The 26,745-nt window shown below is 42.1% G+C and overlaps 1 protein-coding gene and 2 non-coding genes across 8 annotated transcripts; all 3 read right to left on the minus strand.

Moving 5' to 3' along the window:
• Positions 1-299: 299 nt before the first annotated feature.
• Positions 300-22,283, minus strand: Kansl2 (KAT8 regulatory NSL complex subunit 2). 6 transcript variants are annotated; one of them, XM_027396451.2, is made up of 10 exons: positions 22,157-22,283; positions 21,372-21,630; positions 18,675-18,853; positions 18,228-18,342; positions 13,575-13,738; positions 13,176-13,342; positions 12,226-12,322; positions 9,697-9,950; positions 3,581-3,688; positions 300-2,488 (listed from the first exon to the last, which is right to left on the minus strand). In XM_027396451.2, the coding sequence occupies exons 2-10, from the start codon at positions 21,620-21,622 to the stop codon at positions 2,357-2,359; spliced, it is 1,467 nt and encodes a 488-aa protein (XP_027252252.1). In that variant the 5' UTR covers positions 21,623-21,630; positions 22,157-22,283; the 3' UTR covers positions 300-2,356. The 6 variants fall into 6 exon arrangements, 5 of the variants coding, with proteins under 5 accessions (XP_027252252.1, XP_027252253.1, XP_027252254.1 ...); XM_027396452.2 differs by having other exon boundaries at positions 22,088-22,210; XM_027396453.2 differs by lacking the exon at positions 22,157-22,283 and adding an exon at positions 21,792-21,813.
• On the minus strand, positions 2,672-2,808 carry LOC113831735. Its single transcript, XR_003481739.1, has one exon. It is a non-coding gene; the product is annotated as a small nucleolar RNA SNORA2/SNORA34 family (small nucleolar RNA).
• Positions 11,995-12,131, minus strand: LOC113831734. Its single transcript, XR_003481738.1, has one exon. It is a non-coding gene; the product is annotated as a small nucleolar RNA SNORA2/SNORA34 family (small nucleolar RNA).
• Positions 22,284-26,745: the final 4,462 nt, after the last annotated feature.

The following is a 26,745-nucleotide window of genomic DNA, read 5'->3' on the forward strand; positions in this document are numbered from 1 at the left end:
CCACAAAGGAAGATATGTGATCAAAGTGCTTCCGTGCCTTCTGTTTTTTTTTGTTTTTAATGACTTACCTTCCCTGAGTATGTTTTCAAGTCTCTACTGGGCTCAGCTTCTGTCCCTTTAGCCCCCCCTTTACTTTCATCTCTCTCATATTCTCCCACTTTTCCCAACCTTACAGGTTGTCTGGAAGAACTCAATATTGAAGAGACAAACACTGTCTCCCTAGTTCCCTCTTGTGGTCAGTACTAGACTCTGCAGTCACGTTGAGACACCAATGACACACCAAAGAAATATTCCACCCAAGTAGTTAAATGAGTTTATTGGTTTACTTACAGGAGCACGGATGACTCAGAAATAGGTACATCATTGAAAAAGTTCACCCCAACATTGTGAAAACTCACAGAAGTCGCACCCCTGGAGCTCCTGACACAGCTTGCTGAGAGCTGGTTTACAGAGTTTGCTTATTTTGGTCTCCCTAGAAATTACTGCTTATGTATCTTTGGGAAGACTTATGAACTTTGTAGGCTTCAGGAACTTGCTGAGATCTGTAAGTTTCATTTACTTTCTCATTCCTTGGGCAGCTAAGAGGACACTGATGAAGAAGGGAATGTTAGCAAAGTTCAATACAGCAGAGAAAAACCTTAGCACTTGTATCCCATCTCGGTCACAAAGGCAATGTTGGGTACAGCAACATGAGCTCTGTGCCACCACCTAGCCTTCCATAAACTACACTTCCCATGAATCATACAGCTTCTCTCTCCTCCTGCAGCAGTGCTGTGGGGCCTGTGTCTCCCCAGCCCTGATGGTCACAGTAGGGAGGATTACTGTTTGGCCTGGCTCAGGTTCAGCAGATGCACTCTGGCCTTCCATTACAGCTGTTTGGACCAGCTCCCCTTCTGACAATCTCTGGTCCAGTACTGTGGTTCTGGACTTTCCATTGGCCAAACCTGATGTGCTTATTCAAATGAAAAATGTCCACCACAGTCTCTAGCATTTGGACCCTCAATGCCCAGTTGGGGGAGCAGTTTTGGGAGTTTCAGGCGATATAGACTTGCTGCTGCAAGAAGTTGGCCTTTGAGATTAAAAGCCTTGTACCACTTCCTGTTTGGTTTTCATGCTTGTAGTCAAGGACATGAGCTCTCAGCCTCCTGGTCCTGCCATCATGCCTCTCTCCTTGCTGTCATACCTTCCTGCCATGACCTCTAGTCCCTTCTAGAACCAGAAGCCTTCGTTAGAAGCAACAGGTGAGTAACTGAAACACCTGAAAGCGGCTTGGGCTAAGCGAATGATCTTCATCTCAGTATTCCTTCTTGTAGGGAGAAATGTTCAGCTCACACAGTGACGTCCGCCAAGGACAAGCTTGATCTTGTTCCTCATGGTTTTACTACTTACGTTTTCTGTGAACTGTTATTCGGACTTTAGAAGCTTTCTTTAGTTTCCCTAGACCCAGCCTGACACAAACCTCCTCACATCTGACCCTATTCTCTCTTCCCCTCTATGGGGTTTGACCAAGGCCCTAAAGCACTGGACAGTCTTGAGCCCACTAGTGAACTAAGTGTCCAGTAAACCCAATTCTATCTGGCCCAGTGAGCTGGGTAACAAGTGCCACTTCCCTCATAACATTTCTCCAGAAATGTCTGTCCTAAAATAGAAATATTATATACTCTTCCCATTTCCATCTTCCCATCAGATAGCACTGCAAGTCCCAGGAAATAATAGACACTCTCAAATACAAAAACAAAAATTCAATTCACACTACTTTGCATTTCCATAACATTTTAACATTTAATAGAAACTATATACAATAATTTTACTATATTTTACATGGGAGACTCAACCAGACATTTACATAAGTTAAAAGCAAGAAGGATAGTTAAGGAGAGGCCAGACCTGTGAGCTGCTTTTCAGTCAGTCACTAGGAAAAGGTGTTTCTATTGCCCAGTTATGTGGGGCTGAGGAAAGGCTTAAACACAGACCTTTAGATACAGACAGCCAGACACTGAACAGCCAGCATCCAAAGAGTGCCATTCCTGACTGCAGTCCCTGCCTAGATTTCATCCAAGGCTTAGGAAATCACATCACAAAAATGTCTCTTTCCCAGGCATAGTCTCCAATATTTATTCCATCCCAAAGGCAGGGACTACCACACTCTCTTCCTTGCAAAGAATCCTGTAACTTAAATACTAAAGATTCATTCCTCATAAATTTGGTTTATGTTTGCTTATAGCACTCTATAGCCCCAAAGAAAAACAATGTAGTCTGGGTTATCCCTGCTTAGTGAGAGATGATCAGAGATATACTTGTTTGAAGAATGGAAAGTTCAGATCCACCAAAGTCAAACAATTTCCAAAAGGAACTGTCAACTGATAGAAGTGGGTTCTGGTTTTCCATTTGCAGTAGTCAATCCACGCTGAGGGAATGATGCACAGGCTTTCTCTAAATTTCGAGGTACCTGGGATCTGCACCCATCCCCAGTCACCTGCATCTGGCCCTATTAAAATAAAGGCACTTTGGTTAGACTCATGCAATGGTTCTGAAGCATGACCCTGGCTTATCAATGCCCATTTATAGTAGCTACAAGAACAAGAGAAATAAAGTAACTAGGTGGTTGTTTTTCCCCAATACTTTGATGTCCCTGAGAATCAGTTACTGAAGCTATCAAAGGAGACAATGGGGTTGTTTCTTCCAAATGAATTAGTCATTCTCTACAAAGGTTCCAGAATAGCTGATAAACCACAGGAAGATAGTTCTTTAGGCCTCTGCTTGAAACCAACAGCTACGGTAAAACTGCTAGTCTTCAGTAAGAGCCATTAGTAACCTAACTCAGTCTTTATTTTATAATAACAACAATTAGAATAATGAACTCTGCCTTAGAAGGAACAATTTACCTACTATCTTTCACTCAGATAAACGTATGCCCTACTTTTGATGATTAGGAACCATTAGGAGTTCCACAGCTCATCTGGAAAATTAGTGCAAGACAGGCATTAAAAAGAAAAAGTTGTTTTATGTTTTGTTTTGTCAGTGCTGTGCATTAAACCCAGGACTTCCTACCTTAACTGTAAATATAAGGTCTATGCTAGCTGGTTTATGTCAATTTAATACATGCTAGATTCATTTTAGAAGGGAACCTCAAAAGCTGTAGTGCATTTTCTTGGATAAACTGGGAGGGCTGAGTTCATTGTGAACACTGCCACTCCTGGGCAGTCCTAGAAGGGTGTAAGAAAATTGGCTGAGCAAGCCAGCAAGCAGTATTCCTTCATGGCCTCCAGGCTCCTTTGACTTCCCTCAGTGTTACCTGAAGCATAAGGTGAAATAAATCCTTTTCTCCCCAAGTTGCTTTGGGTCATGTTGTTTTATCACAATAGAAGCCCAACAACAAGATCTATCAGCGTTTCCAGCTTGAAAGAGGTACTTTTGTTTTACAGAACCCACTGAAAAACCACCATCTACAGCACTTTTACACTCAATTTCGGAATACACCCTACTCCCTGGAACTCATGCCAACCAACTGAGAAACCTCAACCTGGCCTGGTCACTATATGAGGGAACCTAGCTGAGATTCAATCGTCAAGATACCCACTAGGCCTCCAGCAATTTCTTTGTCGGAATGATCTTCAAGAGTTAGTGAAGGATCAAAGAGCAAGGGCGACGGAGGGCACGGCATACCATCACCCACAACGTCCAAGTCCTAGGAAGCAAAGAGAAAAGCCTATCAGCAATATTCAGGAAATCAATGAGCTAAAATTGACATAATTTTCAGCAAAGTTCAAAGTAATTCTCAGGTCCCTCCTTTCCCCTTGCTTAGAATGCTAAATCAATTAAACAAGAGCCAACAATATTGAAAACTTTCTTAGTTGACAAACATAAATCAACAAGCAAATTCCTAAGAGAAATCATAGAAAGTGAAACAGTGACTACCATGAGTAGAGGGAGGAGAGAAAGGGCTTAACAGGTAGAGAATCTGTTGGAACCAATGGAAGAATTAAAAAAAAAGATACTAGTAATGATTGCACAACACAATGAATGTCAATACCACTGAACTGTAAACTGTAAAGCAGTTAAAGTGTTAAATTTTATTATACATGTTCTATTATAATAAATACCAAAAGGAGAAAAAAAAAGCCCTCCACCAGTGCAGGCAGGATGGCTCAATGAGCAGAGGTACTTGCTAAGAGTGATGGGTGAACTGAGTTTGAATCCCAGAATCCACATGGGAGAGAAAACAGACTCCCACATGGTTCTGATGTACACATGCACATCCATGTGCACAAACTCAAACAAAACAAACAAATGCTAAAGAATATTTTTAAGGAAAAAAAAAATACAGGGCTAGCAAGATGGCTCGGTGAGTAGTCACTTGCCAACAAGCCTTGAAAACTTGTATTTAGTCCCTCAGACCCACATAGTGAGGGAAAGAACTGACTCAAATATGCATGTCACAGCATGTGGACATGTATATGTGTTTACACACACACATTCACATGCTCGAGAACACTCAAACTACACCCATGAAAATAAAAGTAATAAAAAAAAACATATTCCCTCTGAGGGTAATTATAGTCAATCAACATCTAAGCTCCTCACTGAAGTATGTAGGTAAGAACAACCAGCTTCTAGATAAAATAACATGAAATCCCACTGGAAAACATTAAGCAATGCAAGACTGACCAATATTCACAAAGCAAGCAACTAAAAGAGAGGAAAGAAAGGTAGGAAGAGAAAAAGAACCACAGAAACTCTAATTTCTCTTAATGTCAAAGACAATATTTTTTGTTAATTCCCTACCCCTAGCATAAGCTTCTGGTAGAACTGAAGTCAGGACCTCTCTCACAGTGGACAAACGATCTATCCTGAGCTATATTCCCAGCCCTCTCCATTTCTACTTTGAGATGGATGGGTCTTACTAAGTTGACCAGGCTAGCCTTGAACTCACCCTGCAGCCCAGGCAAGACTTGAACTTATGACGCTCCTGCTTCACCTGCCAGTAGCTGGATTACGGCCTGTGCCACCTGGCCCAGCTAAGCCTCTCAGTCTTAAACTTAACATAGTTCAAGTATTCTGTTTTAAAAAAAAAAAAAAAGACATTATATTCTAGACTATACTTTTCCATATGAATCAGCCATTCCCAGAGATAATGAAGAGTCAGCAGACCAAGACATCATTCTTGGCTCCTGCCTGAAACCAACACTGATTCAGGGCTCAAGTCACTATAAATGGCACAAGTACTATGGCAACCTAAGTTCCCAGACACTTGACACAAGCTCTGTTAATGCTTTTAAGTTACCTCTTAGAACTTACAGGTCTCACATTAAAGACCAGGCAGGGGAGGAAAAAGGAGAAGGGACAGTAAGAAAGGGTGGTAGGGAAAAGAGATTATGATCAAAGTATGTTATACACATGTATACACATCACAAGGAAATCCATCATTTTACACAATTGTTATGTATGTGCTAACCACCAGGAATAAAAATCATAACCTTTTCATAATTAAGGGAGAGAAAACAGTTAAATTATCTACTCCCCTTAAAACTTAAGTCTAAAAGCTAATGCTAGATGTGATGGCCCACAAGTTTAATTCCAGCAATCAGGAAGCAAAGGCAAGTGGATCTCTGTGAGTTTGAAGGGAGCCTGGTCTCCGTAGCAAGACCTTATCTAAAATAAACAAATAGTCAAAGATAATTCACCTGGAGGTTGGATAAGAGAACATGCTGCTCTTCCAGAAAACCCAGGTTCAATACAAACGCCCATATACAACACACAGAACTGTAAACTGTAACTCCAGAACCAGATCTCTTTGATCTCTCAGGCCACTAGACATGGACATGGTGAACACACATGCAGGCAAAATACCCATACAAATAGAACAAAAGTAAGTAAATTTCAAAACAACAAAAAAAAGTTTAAAAACCAAGCATGGGTGCACATACCTTTAATCCCTACACTCTGAAGTTAAGTAGAGGCAGGCAGATCTCTGTGAAAGTTCAAGACCAGCCTGGGACACATAATGTATTCTTTTAAAGTGTCTTAAAAAAACAGTAGCAATTTAGACAAGCTGCTCAGTTTAAGTAGAGACACAGAGATAGCCACTTTTACTAATATCCATTACAGATGTCCTGGAAATATCTATGCTATCCACAGAAAGCAATGTTCTCTCTCATATACACTGAGACTGTGGACACTTTGTTTCCTGCAATCTTTTTTAAAGCTTGGGATTGTTCCCAGCTCTTCCCACCCACAGGTACACTATACACATAAAGTCTATTTGTGAAAACAGTTCCCTCTGAGAATGCCAGGGACTGGGCAAGAGATTCTTGTGCATCAGGCAACTAAAAAACATCTATAAGGAGTTGGCAGGAAAAACAGACAAGTTCAAGCAGGAAGCCCACTGAGCACTACTCCATACACTGGAAAAAGAATCCCCAACCCCCAGGCCCACCCTCTGGAAAAGAGGGCCTCTATTTTACAATCTCCCCTGTCACTGAGTATTTTAAGTCACTAAAAACAGAGATGAATAGACATATTTTGAGTCTCTAGATCACAACAAAAAAAGAAAAAAAGCAGCCGGGTGGTGATGGTGCACGCCTTTAATCCCCAGCACTCAGGAGGCAGAGGCAGGCCGATCTCTGTGAGTTCAAGACCAGCCTGGTCTACAAGAGCTAGTTTTAGGACAGGCTCCAAAGCTACACAGGGAAACCCTGTCTCGAAAAAACAAAAAAGAAAAAAGGTGTAAGATTATATCATGGACAAGCACTCCAAAGGGGTTATTTCCTAAGAGTCATATAGGAAAGTGGTTAAAATATAACCCCATTTTTGTCTTAAAATTAGCACTCCAAATTTATGGCTAAGAGGTTTACAGACTGCAACCTAAACTGCCCAACTCTGAGAGCAAAAACAAATTGGCATCATCTCTCTCAAAACCACAGAAAGAAAAGTAGTTTTCTACAGACATCATCCCCTGGAAGCAGTGAAGACAGGCTTTAAAAATGCAAGGCCACCGGGCAGTGGTGGCACACGCCTTTAATCCCAGCACTCCGGAGGCAGAGGCAGGAGGATCTCTGTGAGTTGGAGACCAGCCTAGACTACAAAAGCTAGTTCCAGGACAGCCTCCAAAGCCACAGAAAAACCCTATCTCAAGCCCCCCCCCAAAAAATACAAGGCCATTTCTCTTGGGAAGTTTATATTACACATCAATGGCCCCATCAAGTATGTCCTGAGAGATTTCATTCTAAATCCCTTAGCTCTGTGAAGACAAGAAACCATGTAGGCTCCGTGGTTAGGAGCACTTACTACTCTTGCAGAGGACCCAGGTCTGATTACCAGCATGATTACATGGCGACTCACAACTCTATTTAACTTCAGTCCCAGGGGAATCTAAACTCCTCAGGCCTCTGATACCATGCATGCATAGTCAAATGCTAGTCATCTTAGGTCATGGTACAAAGCTGGGCTTAAAGCAGCAAGCAAAAAACACAGAAATGTTTAGATCCCATTTAGAACATCATCAAAATTTAAATTAGAATTGAACCAAGTAAAGTCTGTACACTGAGTAAATTTTGTAATAAAATATTTCAATTAAAAATAAAACTTCTGGCTGGGTGTTGGTGGCGCACGCCTTTAATCCCAGCACTAGGGAAGCAGAGGCAGGCGGATCTCTGTGAGTTCGAGGCCAGCCTGGTCTCCAGAGCGAGTGCCAGGATAGGCTCCAAAGCTACACAGAGAAACCCTGTCTGGGGAGGGGAGGGGGACGACACTTCTGTACACACCTTTAATCCTAGCACTTGAGGCATAAGCAGGCGGATCTCAGTGAGTTCAAGGCCAGCCTGGTCAATGGAGTTCCAGGACTGTTACACAGAGAAACCTGTCTGGAAAAACCAAATTAAATTAAAAAAAGTAAATAAAAATAAAACTTTTTGAAAAGGGTCAGCAAAAATGCCTATCTACCAGAACAGGAATGTTTAAAATCTACCACATCAAGTAGAGAATTCTGTTTTGTATTCACCTCAAAAACCAGAGAAAACAAAATCAAATAAAAAAAACAAAACAAAACACCACACAGGGCCAGGCTTGGTGGCACACACCTTTAACCCCAGCACTCAGAGACAAAGGAAGAGACAGAAATATCTCTTGATGACACCAGCCTGGTCTATATAGCAAATTCTAGGACAGCCAAAGCTTGCTACATAAAGTAACCCACAACCCTCTGTCTTTAAAAAGGAAAAAAAAAAAAAAAAACTTGCTTTACTTTGTGTGTGTGTGTGTGTGTGTGTGTGTGTGTGTGTGTAGTGTGTGCTGTGTGCCTCCATATGGATGCTGGGCTGCTGCTTAGAACCAAACCCAAGTCCTCTCCAAGTGCAGCAAGTTCTTTTTGTTTGTTGGTTTGAGACAGGCATTCTCCGGTCAGTGGTGGCATACAACTTTTTTATTTTTTTTTTTTAAGATTTTATTTATCTATTATGTATACAACATTCTGCTTCCATGTGTATCTGCACACCAGAAGAGGGCAACAGATCTCATAACGGATGGTTGTGAGCCACCATGTAGTTGCTGGGAATTGAACTCAGGACCTCTGGAAGAGCAGTCAGTGCTCTTAACCTCTGAGCCATCTCTCCAGCCCAGTGGCATACATCTTTAATCCCAGCACTTGGAAGGCAGAGGCAGGAGGATCTGAGTTCAAGGCCAGCCTGAAGTTAGTTCCAGGACAGCTAGGGAGTGCCACACAGAAATCCTGTCTCAGAAGACTAAGGGTGGGGCTGGAGAGACGGCTCAGAGGTTTAAGAGCACTCGCTGTTGTTCTTCAAGAGGTCCTGAGTTCAATTCCCAGCAACCACATGGTGGCTCACAACCATTAGTTACGAGATCAGGTGCCCTCTTCTGGCATGCAGATAGACATGCAGACAGAATACTGTATACATAATAAATAAATCTTTAAAAAAATACTAAGAAGGGTTTAAGAAAAGCTATAGACACAAAACAAAATGTCCAGAATTGGCAAATCCATCAACAAAAAGAACACTTAGGAGTCAGGTACGGTAGTGACCCACACCTGTAATTCTAGCACTTGAGAAACTGAAACAGAGTAGTTAAAAGGACAGGGTCAGATATGGCCTCAAGTAAAAGGAAAAGAGAGAGAAGTTCTCCTGTGGCTGGCAGGTGCTTCTGAGTGTAAGAGCTCAGAAAGGAAATATCAAAAAGTGAGTATTAAACCAGGGAGGCAGAGGCCAGAGGATGTCTGAGTTCTAGGCCAGACTGGTCTAAAAAGAAAAGTCAGGACTACCCAGAGAAACCTTGTCTTGAAAAACAAACAAAAAGCAAATCAAAACAGTGAGTATTAACAGGTATTATGTTTCCTTCTGAGGTAGCAAAAACCTCCTCAGATAGTAACAGATAGATACCTTAAAAAAAAAAAAAAAAAAAAAAAAGCACTGAATCACACACTTCCAATCACATAAAGGATCATAAGTTTGGATTTAACTCAGGCTACCTAGTGAGGTCCTGTCTCACAACAAGAAAAGTCTGGGGAGAAGAAAAGGTGGGACAGAAAGTGTCTAATAAATATAGTAACAAACATATTCAACTACATTTCTTTCATGTCAAAAGCTTTATCCATCCTCTTGGCTGAAAACCACTAACTATCTCACCACTAATAAAGAGGGCCTTCTTTCAAGGGCCAATCAGAGCAGAGCTTCTCTAACTTACATCACTGAACTCCAGTGGTAAACTCTCAGTGGGCTGAAGCTCGGCAGCACTCAAGTACAGATCCATGGGGCCGGCTTCCAGATCGTCTGGCACAGACAGTACCTGCTCGGGCTTATACATCTGAGGAGGCAACTGGAAATGCAGTGGACAGCAGGGGTCCTCAGAAAGGCTTACAGGAACAGGTTTGTTGCAGGGTACCTCTTCAGACCCCTGGCAGCATTTGAAGAGAACCTGATTTGTGTCCTGGCAAATATCTGCAGAAACAGTTAAGGAAGTAGACCCAATCCATTGGAGGTGCACAGTCCAGGAGTCTGCCACGCCAAACACACACACACACACACACACACACACACACACACACACACACACACACACACACACACACACACACACACACTCAGAGAACTATGTTTTTATAGAAAACCAAATGCAATGAGTAATCTTTAGTTCTCAAAGTAAGTGTCATTTTGTAGCATATAATTTTAGCCCTACCAATAATTGATAATTCAACCTCCATCTCTTTTCCAGGATTCTGGTCAGTTAAACTAAAGACACTTAAGCCCTACTGTGCCAGTGCTAAGGAACATACTCGGACAGAGAAAACCCATATGGTAACAGAGAAAAAATCTTGATGCAGAAGCACCTACCAACCTCTTCCAAGACACAGTGTTGTTTCTGCTCTTAAACAAACTAAGTCTGTAGAAACACTGTTCCTAATAACATAATACATTCGCTTGGAACCCAAGACCCCACTACTTAGTCACACATAATCTATTTCCTGATCTTCCCACCATTACCTCTGAAGTGCTGAGGTTACAGGCGTGAATCACTGTGCCTGGTTCATTTCAAAAACTTTTACAGTAAATATTTAAAAGGTTGCTTGTTGACACAGGGTCACTTTACATAGCCCTGGCACTCATTAGACCAGTATGGCCTCAAACTCTGCCAGCATCTGCCTTCTGAGTGCTGGGATTAAAGGCATGCACCACCATGCCCAGCTAAAAGGTTCTGTTTTGTTGTTTATTTTCAATTAGCTTACAAAGCAGCGGGTTTCCTTAAGTATTTCATAGTTTGTTTCAGTTAATTTCCGTCCCCATCCTCCTCACACTAGCATTCTCCCTCTACTTTAATATCTCATGTGTTCTATAGGCTCTAATCCCTCCCTTAGAGCCCCTTCAACCTCCACCCCATACATCAGAGGCTCTTTGCAGTTTCCTGGCCTTTACCTAGTCCAATTATGTTTTAAACAGTCATCTTTAGAGCTTAATACTTTGCATAAGCATTTATATTCTAAAAGCAGTAACTCTAAATAAGGTGTGGTAGTGTACACCTGTAGTCCCAGTACTGAGGCTAAAAAGATAAGCCATTTAGACATTAGTGTAAAATTGAACTTCAAATATTTCAATGAGGGAAGAAAAAAAACAAAAATAAAAACAACCCTTTCCTGTCAAAGGCAGGACCAAGAGAAGGTTCTGTTTTTCCCTCCCCACTTCCTTCATACATTGTAGCCCATCAGCAATGCAGTTCTATACCAGAAAGCATATGGTGTTAATGGTTTAAATTTACAAATTAGAAAGGGAGGAGGGGGAGATAGTCCAATTTTTGAACGTTTCTAATTTGAGTAAGTTAAAAACATACAAGTTGGGCTGGAGAGATGGCTTGGAGGTTAAGAGCACTGGATGCTCTTCCAGAGGTCTTGAGTTCAAATCCCAGCAACCACATGATGGCTCACAACCATCCGTAATGAAATCTGGTGCCCTCTTTTGGCCTGCAGGGATACATGAAGACAGAATACTGTGTATATAATAAATAAATACTTTAAAAATAAAAAAAAATCATACAAGTTAGGGCACTAACCATACAAAAGGACACTACTGCATAGCTCAAAGTACAGAATAATGTTCTGGACAGAAAACCCACAGTTAACATATAACTTAATGGAACAAAAGCTAAATCAATAATGTAGAAGTATTAGACAAAAACCTTGGAAATGTTATTATACTAGCAGCCTCGCTCATATGTTATCAATGGTTCAGCTGTGTTTTCGGCTCCTGGCTTCCCCTTCACCCACCCCAGACAAGATTTTGCTGTGGCCCAGGGAGGCCGAAAATTCCCAATCCTCTGGCCTAGCTGGCTTCTGTAGCTATCCAAGTGCTACAGAACTGGGTATCACATTCAGCCAGATTTTTCCCCGAGACAGGGTTTCTCTGTGTAACCTTGGTTGTCTTGGAACTCAGAGATCCGTCTGCCTCTGCCCAAGTGCTGGGATTACAGGTGTGGGCCACCATCACACCGCTCAGATGTTTCTTTCTAATGAATTGACCATAACATTTTTCAATTTCTAAAATGGCCAACAGACCATAGAAAGACATTTATTTAGGCACCTGCTTGAAACCAACAGCTTCAACACACTGCTGGCCTTGATTCAGGGCCAAAGTAAACAGAACTTCAATTAAACTGACCGAGATCACTACTAGCCTGTCTTATAACTACAAAATCAGAACCTAAACAAATAGTTTTAAAAGATACGGGTAAGGCAGTGTCTGGTCATTGGAAGAGACTGATTCGAGCAACGAACATCATCCACAAAAGCTAAGCACCTCTGACTGGAACGAGTTGTATGAGCCTAAAATTGAGAAAACAAATACAAATAAACCTACACAGGAAGTATATGATATTATTCAGTTATAAAAGCACAGTCAATCCGTACACGGTAGAAAATGCAACATTTAACAAATCCATTCACCAATATTGTAACAATGAAACTTCATGCATAAAGAATACACCTCTGTAAAAGTATGATAAAGTAGTCTGTTCCCATAACATATAGTCAACCTAGGTCTGAAAATATTAAATACAAAATTATAGCCAGGCGGTGGTGGCACACACCTTTAATCCCAGCACATCTGTCAATTTTTCAGTCACACAAGCAAATAAAGTTATGCGAGGCTTCAACAAATACAACAAAGATCGATCATGTTAATTCTGTCAACCTTATTTTCTTGACATTTAACTGGTACTATTCTTTCCATTTATTTTTTTTAACCTTTTTGTTTATTTGTTTTGATTTTTCAAGACAGAGATTCTCTGTGTAACAGCACTGGCCATCCTGGAACTCACTCTGTAGACCAGGTTAGCCTCCTTGAATCAGAGATCCACCTGCCTCTGCCTCCAGAGTACTGGGATTAAAGACATGTGACACCACTTTGCAGAGCCCCCGTTGAGGGCCCTACCCTGCCTGGGGAGTGTTGGGTGGATAGAGTGGGGGGTGGGCTGGGGTGGGGAGGAGGGATGGGGGTAAGGGGAGGGAGAGGGAGAAGGGACTTACATGTGAAACAAGCTTGTTCCCTAACTAGAACTAATAAATAAATTTAAAAAAAAAAGACATGTGCCAGCACTGCCTCACTTAGACATAGTGTTTCCATGATGACTCTATCAATAAATGAATGTGCACACCTAGAGATACATATGCAAATTACCTGTTGAGCAGCCCCATCTGTGGCCAGCATTCTGCGTTCCTTCAGCTGCCTGTGCAGTAAGGCTTCTACTCCATAGCGTTGACGGTATCGCCTAAGACATTTTAGTCGCTTTAAATTCTCTCTTTCTTTGGCTAAAAGTCCCTCTGGGCCAGTCAAGAGACTACTACCTAGAGAGTCACAAAAATTCAAATTTTTGAAACAGGACATCAATCTATCTGGTCTTGAACTCACAGCAAACTCCCTATGCTCAGCTTCTCAAGTACTGGGTGGGATACTTACTACATATTCACCACTAAAAAAAGTCAAGGTGTAACTAGTAACCAAGGATGCTTCTCCAAATTTAAGTAAACAGGGACACACTGACTATATGATAGTCAGATTCAACTACATCTAACTTACCTAAAGCTTCATGTTCCACTTTTCGATTGTGCAAGTAACGGCGCTTCTTCTCTTTGAGTAGGTGCTGTAGTCGTTTAAACTGATCAATGTACAAAGACTGCAAACGAATTAGCTTTTCTCTCATAATAAGAGCCACTTCTTCAGCTGTGTAGACACCAGCATGTCTGGAATAAAGCAAATTCAGCAAAGCATTAAAGGAACAGCAATAATGACAAACATGATGATGCATGCCTATAATCCCAGCCCTTAGAAGGTGGAGACACAAAGACCAGGAATTCAAAACTTGCCTGACCATAATAAATAAATAAAATATTAAAAAAAAAAAAAAAAAGGGCTGGAGAGATGGCTCAGTAGTTAGAGCACTGACTGCTCTTCCAGAGGTCCTGAGTTCAATTCCCAGCAACCACATGGTGGCTCACAACCATCTGTAATCAGATCTGGTGCCCTCTTCTGGTGTACAAGCATACATGCAGATAACTGTATACATAATAAAAAAATAAAATCTTTAAAAAAAAAAAATTTGCCTGACTATGTAGCAAATTCAAGGTCAACCTAGATATAAAACTATTCCAAAAAAAAAAAACAAAAAGCAACAACACATTAAAATTCTGAAAAGACTCAATTTGTATTTAACAAGGTCAATGCTAACTGATATATCTTGTTAAATAGGAATATTTTCAAACAGCATTTTACAGCAGTATAGTACAGCTCAATGGTAAAGTACTTAGCATGTATAAAGCCTTAGTTCCATCTTCAGCACTAAAAACCAGCAAAAAACCCACAATGATCCAGTCTTTCCTCCACATGTATTTGGGACCTGCAGTCAGAAGTGACGGTCAATGTCTCGTGTGGGTGCTGGGACCTGAACACAGATTCTTTGTAAGAGAGACTCAAGGAAGGGTGGTCTCTCCACAAAAGTATACAATGTGTTATCACACAAAATGGAACAGGAAGGGAGGTATCTCATTATTTATGTATTTAAATAAAGATGTGCAACATGAAAGTTTTACTAATCTACAGTTTATTTTTACACAGTAATTGAACAGAGAACCCCTGGTCAGAACAACTTAGTATTTTAATTACAAAATATACCAGGGGCTGAAGATGGTTCAGGGATTAAGAGCAGCGAACCTGGGTTTAATTCACAGGACTCACAGTTCATTATTCTTACTCCAGTTCAGGGGGTCCAGTACCCTTTTTGAGCCTCCATGTACACAGATACACATTTAGGCCAACACAAAAATATCAAATAACCATATGTGTTCTAATTTTCCTGTAAATACAATCTTATACTGAGACTTTTTGGTCTTCAAAGACTAACTACAGTCCAAGGGATACAGCTTGAAGACAGAATACTGGCGTTATGCCAAGTTCGTGAGACCCCAAAAAAGACCACCAAGAAGCCGACTAACTGATGCAAATGCATAAAATTTAATGTTAAGTTATAAGCCTGAGCAGGGACCCTGTCCAGCAAACTGGCACAACAGCTGCAGTAAAAGGGCGCCTGGACTCAATTGCAAGAGGTTTTTAAAGGGAAAAAATGGCAAGCAGGGTGGTACGTGCCTTGGCTGTTCAGGATTGGGTAAGAGTAGGTGACCTTTGGATTTATCGATATGGGGGCTAGGGGAATTTCAAAATTGTTACTAACAGTTGCGGTGAGAAGATTAGTAGTCATTGCCTGACCACCTGGATGGGGTCACTTTGTCTGGGGTGGGCATAGTTTGGGTGCTCCTTGGAACTGTTTATCGTTCCTTGGCTGGAGCTCAATCAGCCTTGTGCTACACAGGGAATTTCTCAGGGTGGCTTTTTCTGAAGATGGAGTTAGCTCATCCTCTCCAGTTTACCTTGCTCTTACAGTAAGTATAGTCCCAGGAGATCAGACACCCTCTTCTGGCTAACTCGGGGACTGTACACAAGTGGTACACAGTCATACTCAAAACACTAATACACACAAAAAATAAATAGTAAAATCTCAAAAAAGAAAACACCACTAGAGCTGAGCATAGATGGCACATGTCTATGCATTCACAAATCCCAGCATTCAGGAGGATGGTTAAGTCTGAGATACCTCTGGTACACAAGACCTTCTCTATTATAAAAAAAATGTGGCCAGGCATGTTGATGCACACCTTTAATCCCAGTGCTGGAAGACAGAGGCAGGTTGATCTCTTGTGACTTTGAAGCCAGCCTGAGTTCCAGGACAGACAGGGTTATATAGACCTTGGCTCCAAAAAAAAAAAAAAGTACATACATAAAGTATGGTTGATGCATTCCTATAATCAGAGCACTCAGATGAGGAGTTTAAAGTCATCCTTGGCTCCACAGCCTATTGAGAACAGCCTGAGGTACATGAGACCGGGTCTTAAAAACATTTTTCCCTATATTCTGAAATATACAGAATACAGAAAAAAATTTACTTCAGGACTGAAAGCAAATCTGCCAAAACTTTAAAAGTGAAACCAATATGCACGTATTTAGAATAGTAGTTAACGTCAAAGAAAAGTCAAGTAAAACAGAAAAGAAAAATCAAGAACAAAACCAGGGGCTGGAGAGATGGCTCAGAGGTTAAGAGCACCGACTGCTCTTCCAGAAGTACTGAGTTCAATTCCCAGCAACCATATGGTGGCTCACAACCATCTGTTATGAGATCTGGTGCCCTCTTCTGGTGTGCAGATGTACATGGAAGCAGAATGTTGTATACATAATAAATAAAATCTTTGGAAAAAAAAAAAGAACAAAACCAGAAAACTGTAAAAATTATGACACCCAGTCAGGTATGGTGGCCCACACCTGCAACCCTATCCCTCATGAGGCAGAGGCAGGAGGTTCTTAAGTTCAAGGCCAGCCATGGATACACAGATGCTGTCTTATAAGAATGATGAGAGATAGCTTGGGGCGGCAGGGGGGGGGGGGGGTGTTAAGACCACTTATTACAGAGGTAACCACATGGTGGCTTACAACCATGCAGTACTCTGGTTCCAGTGTATTCAGTGACCTCTTCTGACCTCTATGGAAATCAGACATACATGTGGCACACTACATACGAAGGCAAAACACTTACATAAACCCTTTATTTTGAAAAAAGTAAAAGTAGCCGGGCGTTGGTGGTGCACGCCTTTAATCCCAGCACTTGGGAGGCAGAGGCAGGCTTATCTCTGTGAGTTCGAGGCCAGCCTGGTCTCCAGAGTGAGTGCCAGGATAGGCTCCAAAGCTACTCTGTGTAGTAGAAACCCTGTCTGGGGGGGGGGGGGGGGAGTAAAAGTAATTCTTCCTATGTAAACAAGGTAATAGGCTATGCCTGCATTAATAAGTGATATAAAACACTAACCTAATGACAAGTTTATTAAAATGAAATTAAAGCAGGCATGGTAATGCATGCCTGTCATCCCAGAACTAAGGAGGCTCAGGAAGAATGAATATTTAAGTCTGAGGTCAATCAGGGCTGATCAGGTAGACTCTGCCTCAAAAATCCAAAACTAAAAACAAGTAATAGGAAATTATTTTTCACTCTAGCAGCAGAGAATATAAACAATAGTATGGAAGTCAAATTTTAAAAGGAAACAAGACCTAACCATTATACTTTGGCTAAAATGTTATAAATCTTGTAAATAAGCTTTAAAAATGAAATTGTTAAGATTATGTTTTACAAAGCAATTTAATGGTTACTTTGAAGAAAAAAATCCCATCTATATAACTATAGTGTGAAAAAAATCAGTTACTGCAGTACATTAAGTGTATTCAACAACAATATAAATACCTACCCAACAATTTGGCACACTGCTTTAATCCCAGTACTGGGGAGGCAGAGGCAAGAGGATCGGATTTCCCTGCCAGCCTGGTCTACAGAATGAATTCCAGAGCAGCCAGGGCAACTCGGAGAAACCCTGTCTTCAAAAAAACCAATAAAAAGCTGGGTGGTGGCACACACCTTTAATCCCAGCGCTCTGGGGGCAGAGCAGGTGGATTTCGGTTAGTTCAAGGCCAGCCTGGCTTGCAAAATGAGTTCCAGGACAGCCAGGACTGTTACAAAGAAACTGTAATACATAAGTGAAGACATAGTATCTAACCCTAAGATGATTCAAAAACTAGTACTAGAAGAAACAGAAGCCTGAGCCAGTCAGAGATACATAATGAGATCCTGCCTCAAAAAATTATTAGATTTCAATGGCAATGTTCAATATTTCTACAACTCTTAGATGACCAGGGGTTACAGCAGACCTTAACATATAATTAAATCAGTTTTCCTTTCATTAGACATGAAACCAAAACAAATTACTGAGCACTTTTATTTCCCATTTAAAAAGTCAGAACCATAGAATTTTGCAGCAAGTGTCCAAGTATAATAGCTCATTATTTCTGAGATTTATGACAAGCATGTATTTAAATCCATTTTCTCTTCTCTAGCCAGCCAGTGCTTTTCTGTCTATCTCCCTCCCATTCCTATGTCAAGGTATCTTTCTTCCCTATAACATCTCATGGGCATAACTCAGTTCCAAGACTTCCATAAAAGAATCAAGAAATCTTGCCTTGGAGCAAGATGGTGTTGAACCATGACACTTAAACCCACTTGTATTAATTAACCACATGCCTCACTACATTTCACATACTAACTACATAAAATATGTAAAAGCCTTAGGTGGAGTTACAACTTACTTTAGGGGATCTTCTTGATCACTGTCTATGCTATCAGCTTCACTGTCAGGGTCACCTCTCCATGTCTGATCCACAGTAATGGGTTCCTGGTCCCCATCACTCCAGCTGTCTTCATCTGAGGCAAGGAAGGAAGAATAGCCATTAAGACTTCCCACCTCTGTAACTCCACACATGAAGCTACATTACTTAAGAGATGAACCTGAAACCTTAAAATTCAAATTTTTTAACTTTTTAAAAATTTAACAGAAGGAAAGATCAGCAGATCAGGAGAATGTATCTAAACAAAACAATGTATCTAAGCAAAACAACTAACTAGCAATAGCAATCCTGGATTTCTCACCAAATTCCCAGTAACAACCACAAATGCACAAAGCCTTGAACTAAACCAAGTTCATTCTTTAGCTTCTTCCTTTTTGACACCAGCAGAGAAGACCCTGACATCCTTACCCAGTATCCGGCTAGCTTCGCTTCGACTGCTCTCTGGGGTCTGAGAGCCCAGCTCTGTTTTAGCATATGAGCTCAACTGGCATAAGAGGGTTTCACCCATAGGGCCTGGATTGTTCTTCTTCATTTGAGCATGAAGTGCTAGGGCATTCCTTCGAGCATGTTCGGCACAGAAAGATACCCTAAGGAGACAAAACATTAATATTTAATCAGTTCTTTCTTGAAAGGAGTTAGCAATATTCAGCCACCAAATAACTTTTTTTGTCTTTAAGAAATTTAAAATGATTATTATATTCACACCTTGAAGACCAGTGCGAAAGCCAGGGGTGGTGGTGGTGGTGGTGGTGCACGCCTTTAGTCCTAGTGCTCAGAAGGCAGAGGCAGCTGGATCTCGAAGTTCGAGGCCAGCCTGGTATACAGAGTGAGTTACCCAACAGCCAGGACTACATGAGATGCTGTCTCATTTGGACCAGAAACTTGACTGCTTCCAAGTCAACTCACCCTGAGTTTTGTTTTTGCTTAGTGTGTTATGTGTAATGCTCAAAGTCAAACCCAGAGCCCCATTCATGGAAGGACTCTAACACCATGATATCACCAGCCCACACAAGCTGTTATTAAAGGGAAATGCAAGTAGCTTAACCAGTGTTCAAGTCATCAGACAAAGCAGTCTAACAACAAAATTGTTAACAATACCTCACAGAAAATCAGAGATGCTTTTATTTTTCAAAACTACTTCTGGAAACACATTTTACAAACAATCCACTCTAGACAGATATGGTTCAGCTTTAAAATTAAAAGATGTAAACAAATTATCTAGTAAAGTCAAATTCCTGCACATATATGATAAAAGTTATAAGCCCCTTCCAAAACACACAGGTATACATTGTTCCTATTATCTAACAAGGAACAGTGCTGAGCAAGTGAGTCAGCACTCGAGCATTAAGAACTTAGAGGGACAATTCAATGATTCCAGCAAACAAAAGCTCCTACTGCCAAAGCCTGACTACCTGAGCTCCATCCCCACCCACTAGGCATAAGGAGAACCAACTCAGGAAGCTGTCCTCTGACCCCTCGCGCTCGTGTGTGTGTGTGTGTGTGTGTGTGTGTGTGGTGTGTGTGTTGTGTGTGTGTGTGTGTGTGTGTGTGTGTGTGTGTGTGTGCGCACACGAGTGCTAGCATGTGTGTGGTATCATGTGTAAACATGTAATAATTTTTTTTAATTTAAAGCTGAGTATGGTTGTGCTGACAGTAATCCCTGAGGCAGGAGTTCCAAATTAGTCTAGACCAGTCAGAACCTGTTTCAAAAACCACAAGTAAACAATTAACGAAGTGACCCTGCCTCAGGTGTGCTTCCAGTTCTCATCTTTGGAGAGGGTGTTTCAGACAGGGTTTCTCCATGTGTCTGTCCTGGAGCTCACTCTATAAACCAGACTGTCCCGGAACTCAGAGATCCGCCTGCCTCTGCCTCCCAATGCTGGGATTAAAGGAGAGCATCACCACCTCCCAGCTTCAGTTCTGAAAAGAATATATCCTTAATCCTCCACAAATATTTCCAAGTCTACATACTATATTCCCCTTTCACTTTAAAACTGAAGGCAGGGGACAGGCAGGGTGGTGTACCCTTGCACTCACGAGTGCTTCATGTTCGAGGACAACCTGATCCACATAGTGAATTCCAAGACAGACAGGCTTTACGTGCATTGATCTTGTCTTTAAAAAATGCTATGTACATTGACCCTGTCTGGGAAAAAAAGGAAGGCAGAGGGGCAGGGGACCAGGGCTTGGTCCATACCTATAATCCCCAGCCCTCTCAAGGCCAAAAGGTTGCCAAGATCGAGCTGAAGAGAAGGCTCAATGGCTGCTCTTTCTAGAGGATCCAGGTTTGATTCCCAACAACCATCTGTAATTCCAGTTCCAGAGGACCCAATGCCTTCTTCTGTCCTCTGCTGGCATCAAACATGAACGTGTACACGCAGGCCAAACACCCATACATATAAATTTTTTTTTTTTTTTCAGATTGTAAAGGGCAGCCTGGTCTACAGAGCCAGTGCCAGGCCAGGCTCCAAAGCTACGGAGAAACTCTGTCTTGAAAAACAAAAACAAAAAATTGTAAAGGGTTGCCCAAAATGTTCCAAGCCAGCCTGGACAGTACAGGGAGTTCCGGGCATAGAGGGAGACTGTCTTTAAAACAGCAAAACGACAAAGGGGCCAGCCCGGTGACTCTACAGGTCAAGCTTAACCACCTTCTACCCAAGAAGTAGAAGAACCGACTCCAGCATCTGACCTCCGCACGTGTGCCGTGACTTGAGCACACCCACACATACAACACACTAGGAACTAGAAATAAATGCTCCAAAATGCAAGTAAAAATAAAAACCTAGGGTTGGAGAGATGGCTCAGCGGTTAAGAGCACTGGCTCTTAACCCACATGGCGGCTCACAACTAACTCCAGCTCCAAGGGATCTGATACCCTCACGCAGACACACACACGCAGGCAAAACACCAATGCACATAAAATAAAAATAAATCATTTATTAAAATAAATAAATAAATAAAAGCCTAAGGCGTTGAAAAGGGCTCAGTGACACAGTAATGACAAAGAACTACCCTCTGAGAGACTGAAGGCACCAACATACATACATACATACACACACACACACACACACACACACACACACACACACACGGAACCACACATACCCATCTTTCTTCTCGGGCTTGGGGGCAGCACTGGGACACCGTTTTCCATTCTTCGTCGATATATAGCTACATTGTTTGAAGGGTGCATTCTTGTCTTCAAGGATATGCTTGATGCAAAATTCCTGCCCCTCCAGACGCGGTTGAGAGCATGGGCGGTGAGTGAACGAACAAGAAAGGGGCTCCTGCGATCTGGGCACTGGGGTGATCCTCCCCCGATTCGTTGGCAAGACGTGAATCCGAATCCTGTTCATACCAAAACCTGCAGAGGGCGAGAGGTGAAGGGGGAAGGCATGTCACACAAAAGACCAAAAGGGCTTTAACCTTGCCCAAAGTCCTTGTCTGCGTTCTTCCGCGGGGCGACCGGTGGCTAACCCGCCCAGCCTCCCCTTCTCCAGAACCGCTCGCCGCTCTGGCCCCCACCACGTTGGTCGAATCCCCAGAGCAGCAGACCGGAAGCGCGGCGCCAGTCTCTCGCGGGACCCCTGCAACGAACGGCGCGCGCGCCCCCGCCCCGCCCGCCCGCCCCGCCCCACGCGCCCGCACGCTGCCGCCTTTGTCCCGGCCGCCTCGGAGCTCCCGGCCCCGGCCCGCAAAGCCTAGGCGTGCTGCGAGCGCCATCTTGTCCTACGGCTCCCGGCCGCCGGAGAACCCAGTTCCCCAAGCTGAGCCATCAAGAGTGACCCCGGACGCCGCAGGAGACGAAGTGCCGCGCTGACCTGACGGAAAGGGGGAGCAGCGAAGCTAACAGCGGCCAAGGGGAAGCGCCAGGCACGGCGCCATCTTACCTCCCCGCCGCGCTGCGCCGCGCAGCTCGCCCTCTGGCCGCTCTGGCCGCTCGGAGCGCGGCCCTAGGGCCCCTAAGCGTTGATTGGCCGCTGTTCTGCCGGTGATGTGCTTCTATTGGTCAAGGCCAACACATCAGTTGAGGGGGCGGGACAGTAAAAAAAAAAACCTAAGCAACGGGAGTGGCTGAGGCGAACTGTCTGTCAGGAACTCGGCCAGTGAGTGGTTCATCGAAAAGGCGGGCCCAGCCAGTCGCCAGGTCTGGTCTCAATGTGGTTCTTTTTCTGAAGGCCTTGGACACCAGTGTTCCCAGGCAGCTACCTCGTTACTGTCCCTACACCGCAGGTAGAAAATTGGACAGAGGCTGGCCCTGTTTTATACATGAAAAGGCTTTATTAGTTTTCTATTGTGAACGGTTCAACTCATGTTCTTTCTGGTCATTTCATGTAGAACGCTAGAACATTTTCTTTTGGGTGACTCGAGAATCATATGATCTAATTCATTTTTTTTATAACAGCCCTGAGAAGTAGAAATTACTTTCTCCGTTTTACGGATAAGGTGACTGAAAATTAAAATGAGTTCTGGTGTAGACCCTGCTTCTCTAAAATCCTCTATAACTTCGTACCGAATAGTGTATTACGTAAATAGCAGTCTAATCCGGTTTCAAGATCTGTTAAATATTCCAACCACATCTCCTATCCAAATCCAGCGCCCTCCAGACATTCTTTTGGTTTTAGTTTATTCCGTTTGTACTGTCTGTACCCTAGCCTTCTAGAACTGTCTGCTGTCTGATTCATTTAAATAAGGTTTAGCCATGAACCAAAGAGCCGTTGAGATTACAGGTCTAGTTGATCGTAAAGAGAATCTGCCACCAAATGCAGAAATATCAAAAAGACATATCTCAGCTCCTCACAGTTTGTGCTGTTACCCACCGAACCAGCTCCCCAGCTCCCTGCTTCTAAGTTGTGAGCGTCCTACAATCTTTTCCACCAGGTGGCTCTTATTGCATTGTGCCTTTTTCATCCCTAAACTGGTATCTCCCAGATGAGGACTGGAAGCCTGGACCCTTCCTTTGGGCTTTGATGAGCTCTTATCCCATTCACTTAAAGCCTACAATTTTGTCATTTTTTAATCCAGGCCATTGTGATTTAACTGGCCTACTGGGTGCAAAATCCTCCATTTGTGCACTCAATTCCATGTCATCTACTCAAGGACATCACTCCACATCTGTTTTCTGAACCTTCCGAAAGCATATGTACATGCTGTAATTTTCACATTTAAAAAGTAACGGAAGCCTAGGCATTGGTGGTGCACGCCTTTAATCCCAACACTCAGGAGGCAGAGGCAGGCTGATCTCTGTGAGTTTGAGGCCAGGACAGGCTCCAAAACAAGAGAAACCCTGTCTCAAAAAACAAAAAAAACAAAAACAAAAACAAAAAAACAACAACAAAAAAAATTAAATAAAAAAAAAAGTAACGAAAAGTTATTTTACCTCTTCTTCAGGCTACTTCCTCTACTGCTGTACCTAAGACAGGATCTCTTTATATAGACCAGCCTAGCCTCAAACAGCTACTCTGCCTCAGTAGTCTCTTTAGTGCTGGGGTTACAAATGTGTTTCATCATTTTCAGCTCCCTTATACTCTTGAATTCTCTCCAGGTTGAATTCTCCTCAGAACAAATTGATAGCCAAGTTTACACATCACCATTCACCTTAATTTAAATGGCATTTATGTGGGTGGCTGGAGATCCAAACTCAGGTCCTCATGCTTGCACACGGAGCACTTTACCACTGAGCCTTCTTTCTTAAAACAGTTTCTAGGTCTCTATACTCTAGTTCCCTTTCCTCAGTCACCCATTCTTGTCATTTGAGTCTCTTGTTATCATTCCCCCACACCCCAAGTTTTGAACACTGAATACTTTTCTCTCGTTATCTGTTTTATCCCATTCATAAACTGATGGCTCCCATGCATGTACCACTAACCCGAACCCTTGCTTTGAATGGCACATCCAGTAGACCTGCCCATGGAATGTCTATATGAAATCTCAAATTTAATGTTAAGGCCAATTTCCTGTTACTCCTGTTTCCATTCAGTAACTCTGCCCTCCCAGTTGGTCAAGTCAAACATGGAGTCATACTTGACCTCCCTATCTTCATTATATATTACAATTCTCATTACTCTTAGCACTTTTGAAGCCACCCTTATCTCCTAAGTTGTTGAGACTGTCCTCTCATGTCCTTCCTATACCCAAAATAAAGAAAACAGAGGGAATGACCAGAACCCACGATTTTTTTTTTTAAGTGTCCTTTTTTCATAGGGCTGAAGAGGTAGCTCAGCAGGAAAGAGCACTAGCTGCTCTTCCAGAGGACCTGGGTTCAATTCCCAGCACCCACATGGTGGCTCACAACTGTTTCTAACTCCAGTTTCAGGGGATCTGACACCCTCACACAGACATACATGCAGGAAACACCAATGTCCATGAAATAAAAATCATTTTTTAAAAGTGTCCTTTTAATTTTTATTATATTTATTTGGGTGTGGCTAAGCATGTGTGGAAGTTAAAGGGTAACCAGTGAGAATCAATTTTCTCCTACCATGTGGATTCCAGGGATTGTGAGGCTTGGCACTGAGTGTCTTTACCCACTAGACCATCTCATCAGCCTCCCTTTTAAAGATCTTTGTTTGGTTTAAAGATCTTTTTTTGTGTGTGTAGCCCTGTGATGAGGGATTTCCTTCTAATTGATGAATAAAACTGTTGGCCAATAAGGCAGCAAGATAGGCAGGACTAGGAGACAAGAATTCTGAGAAAGGTAAGCAGACTGGGCCGCCACAGAGTCACCATGTAGATAGTAAAGGAGTTAAGAGTTCTGGACCCTTCTCTGGTATGATAAGACCACGTGTAAATACTTAGATTAAGATAGAGCTAGTTAATAAGAAGCCCTAGTCATTGGCCACTAGTTTTATAATTAATATAGTGTCTGTGTTTATTTGGGGCTGAGAAAGACAATGGGACCAAACAGATGGGAAAGAAAATCAAGCAATGACCCTGGCTGTCCTGGAACTCGCTCTGTAGACCAGGAAGGCCTCGAACTCAAGAGATCTGCCTGCCTCTACTTCCCAAGTGCTGAGATTAAAGACGCATGCCGCCACTGCCCAGCCTTAAAGATCTTAAGCTACTGGTAATCCTAAAGTTTGATGTTTTCCTCTAAGTGTTTAACTTGTAAGATCTACCATATGTAGTATTAACAAGAATCTAACTTTTCTTCAAAATGTAATTCTACCCGATACGGTAGTCCATGCCAGTAATCGATCTCAGCACTCAAGATCTTGGGTATAGCAAGAGGATGACATTTGAGGCCAGCTGGGCTACATCGTGAAACTGTCTTGACAAAAACATACTGTCTACCAAAGACATCATTGTGGCTATCTTAATAGTTCGGCTTTTGATACAACAATTGTGAATTGTATCATGATGCTTGCTAGACGAGTGCTTTTAAGTATTGCTATCATAGTAACGCTACCATTTTTTACTCTTCCAAGTACTCATGCAACAGTATAGAGTGAAGAGTTTCCCCCCTCCAACTACAACATACTTTACAACACCAGGTTCACTGTTGTAGTTATATCTTAGTTCTCCCAATGGACTTAATGTCCTAAGATAGGAACTTAATACTGTCAAAACCAAAGTGATGATTCAACAAAGTAAGCCAAAGACTAATTTTTAAGGACATGGCACATACAAACAACAATCAGGTGTTTCATCATCAACGTTTATTGATGGGATGGATAAATACAGATTGAGAAACATACTTGACAGCAAGATATCAAACTGATAGCCAGACTATAAAATGTATACAATATCCTTCTTTAAATTTTTTTTTGAGTTTTTAAAGTTTTTTTACAAAGAGCCCTTATGATAATGGTCACTTACATCCTATCGTCATTCACCTAACAGCAGTAGAGATCCCAGGAGTAGCACCCAAAACTGAGGTGCCCCACGGAGGACAGAGGCAACAGCAGAATAATATGCTGAGCAGTACAAAAATCAGACAAAAAAAAAAAAAAAAAAAAAAAAAAACAAAAAAAAAGCTCACCACAAAATTGTACCTGAGTGACATAAACTGGTAAAGTGTGTTATTTTGTTTTTCATTTTACTTTTTCTTTTTGTTCTTTGGTCTGATAAGAAAATGGACAGTTTTATGTGTGGAAAGTAAGGTAATATAGGCCAGTTCCAAGTTCAGAATGCTAAGTTACACCTACAGTAACTATTTTCTTTGTGTTTTTAGGCCAGACAGCACTTCTACTTTTTAAGTTATTTCATTACGGCCTTCAGCTAATCACTTCCTCTGCTTCCACTGGCATTTCTAGATCACCTGATGAGAGACATACTTGTTCTGGCTTCAATTAACATGCTGTCAAGCATCCCTCTCCACAATTAGCGTGGCAACACAAACCCGTGAGTATTCTCTGCATACAACCAGGAATATGCACTCTTAAAGGGAAAGAGCAGACAATGATTTTTATTCAACATTCTTTCCCTCTCCTTCCCATTGCCAAGTTCATGTTAAAAACTTTTGAAATATTAAAACGCA

The sequence above is a fragment of the Cricetulus griseus genome, chromosome 2 (assembly GCF_003668045.3).
Source record: "Cricetulus griseus strain 17A/GY chromosome 2, alternate assembly CriGri-PICRH-1.0, whole genome shotgun sequence".
NCBI classification, from domain to species: domain Eukaryota; kingdom Metazoa; phylum Chordata; class Mammalia; order Rodentia; family Cricetidae; genus Cricetulus; species Cricetulus griseus.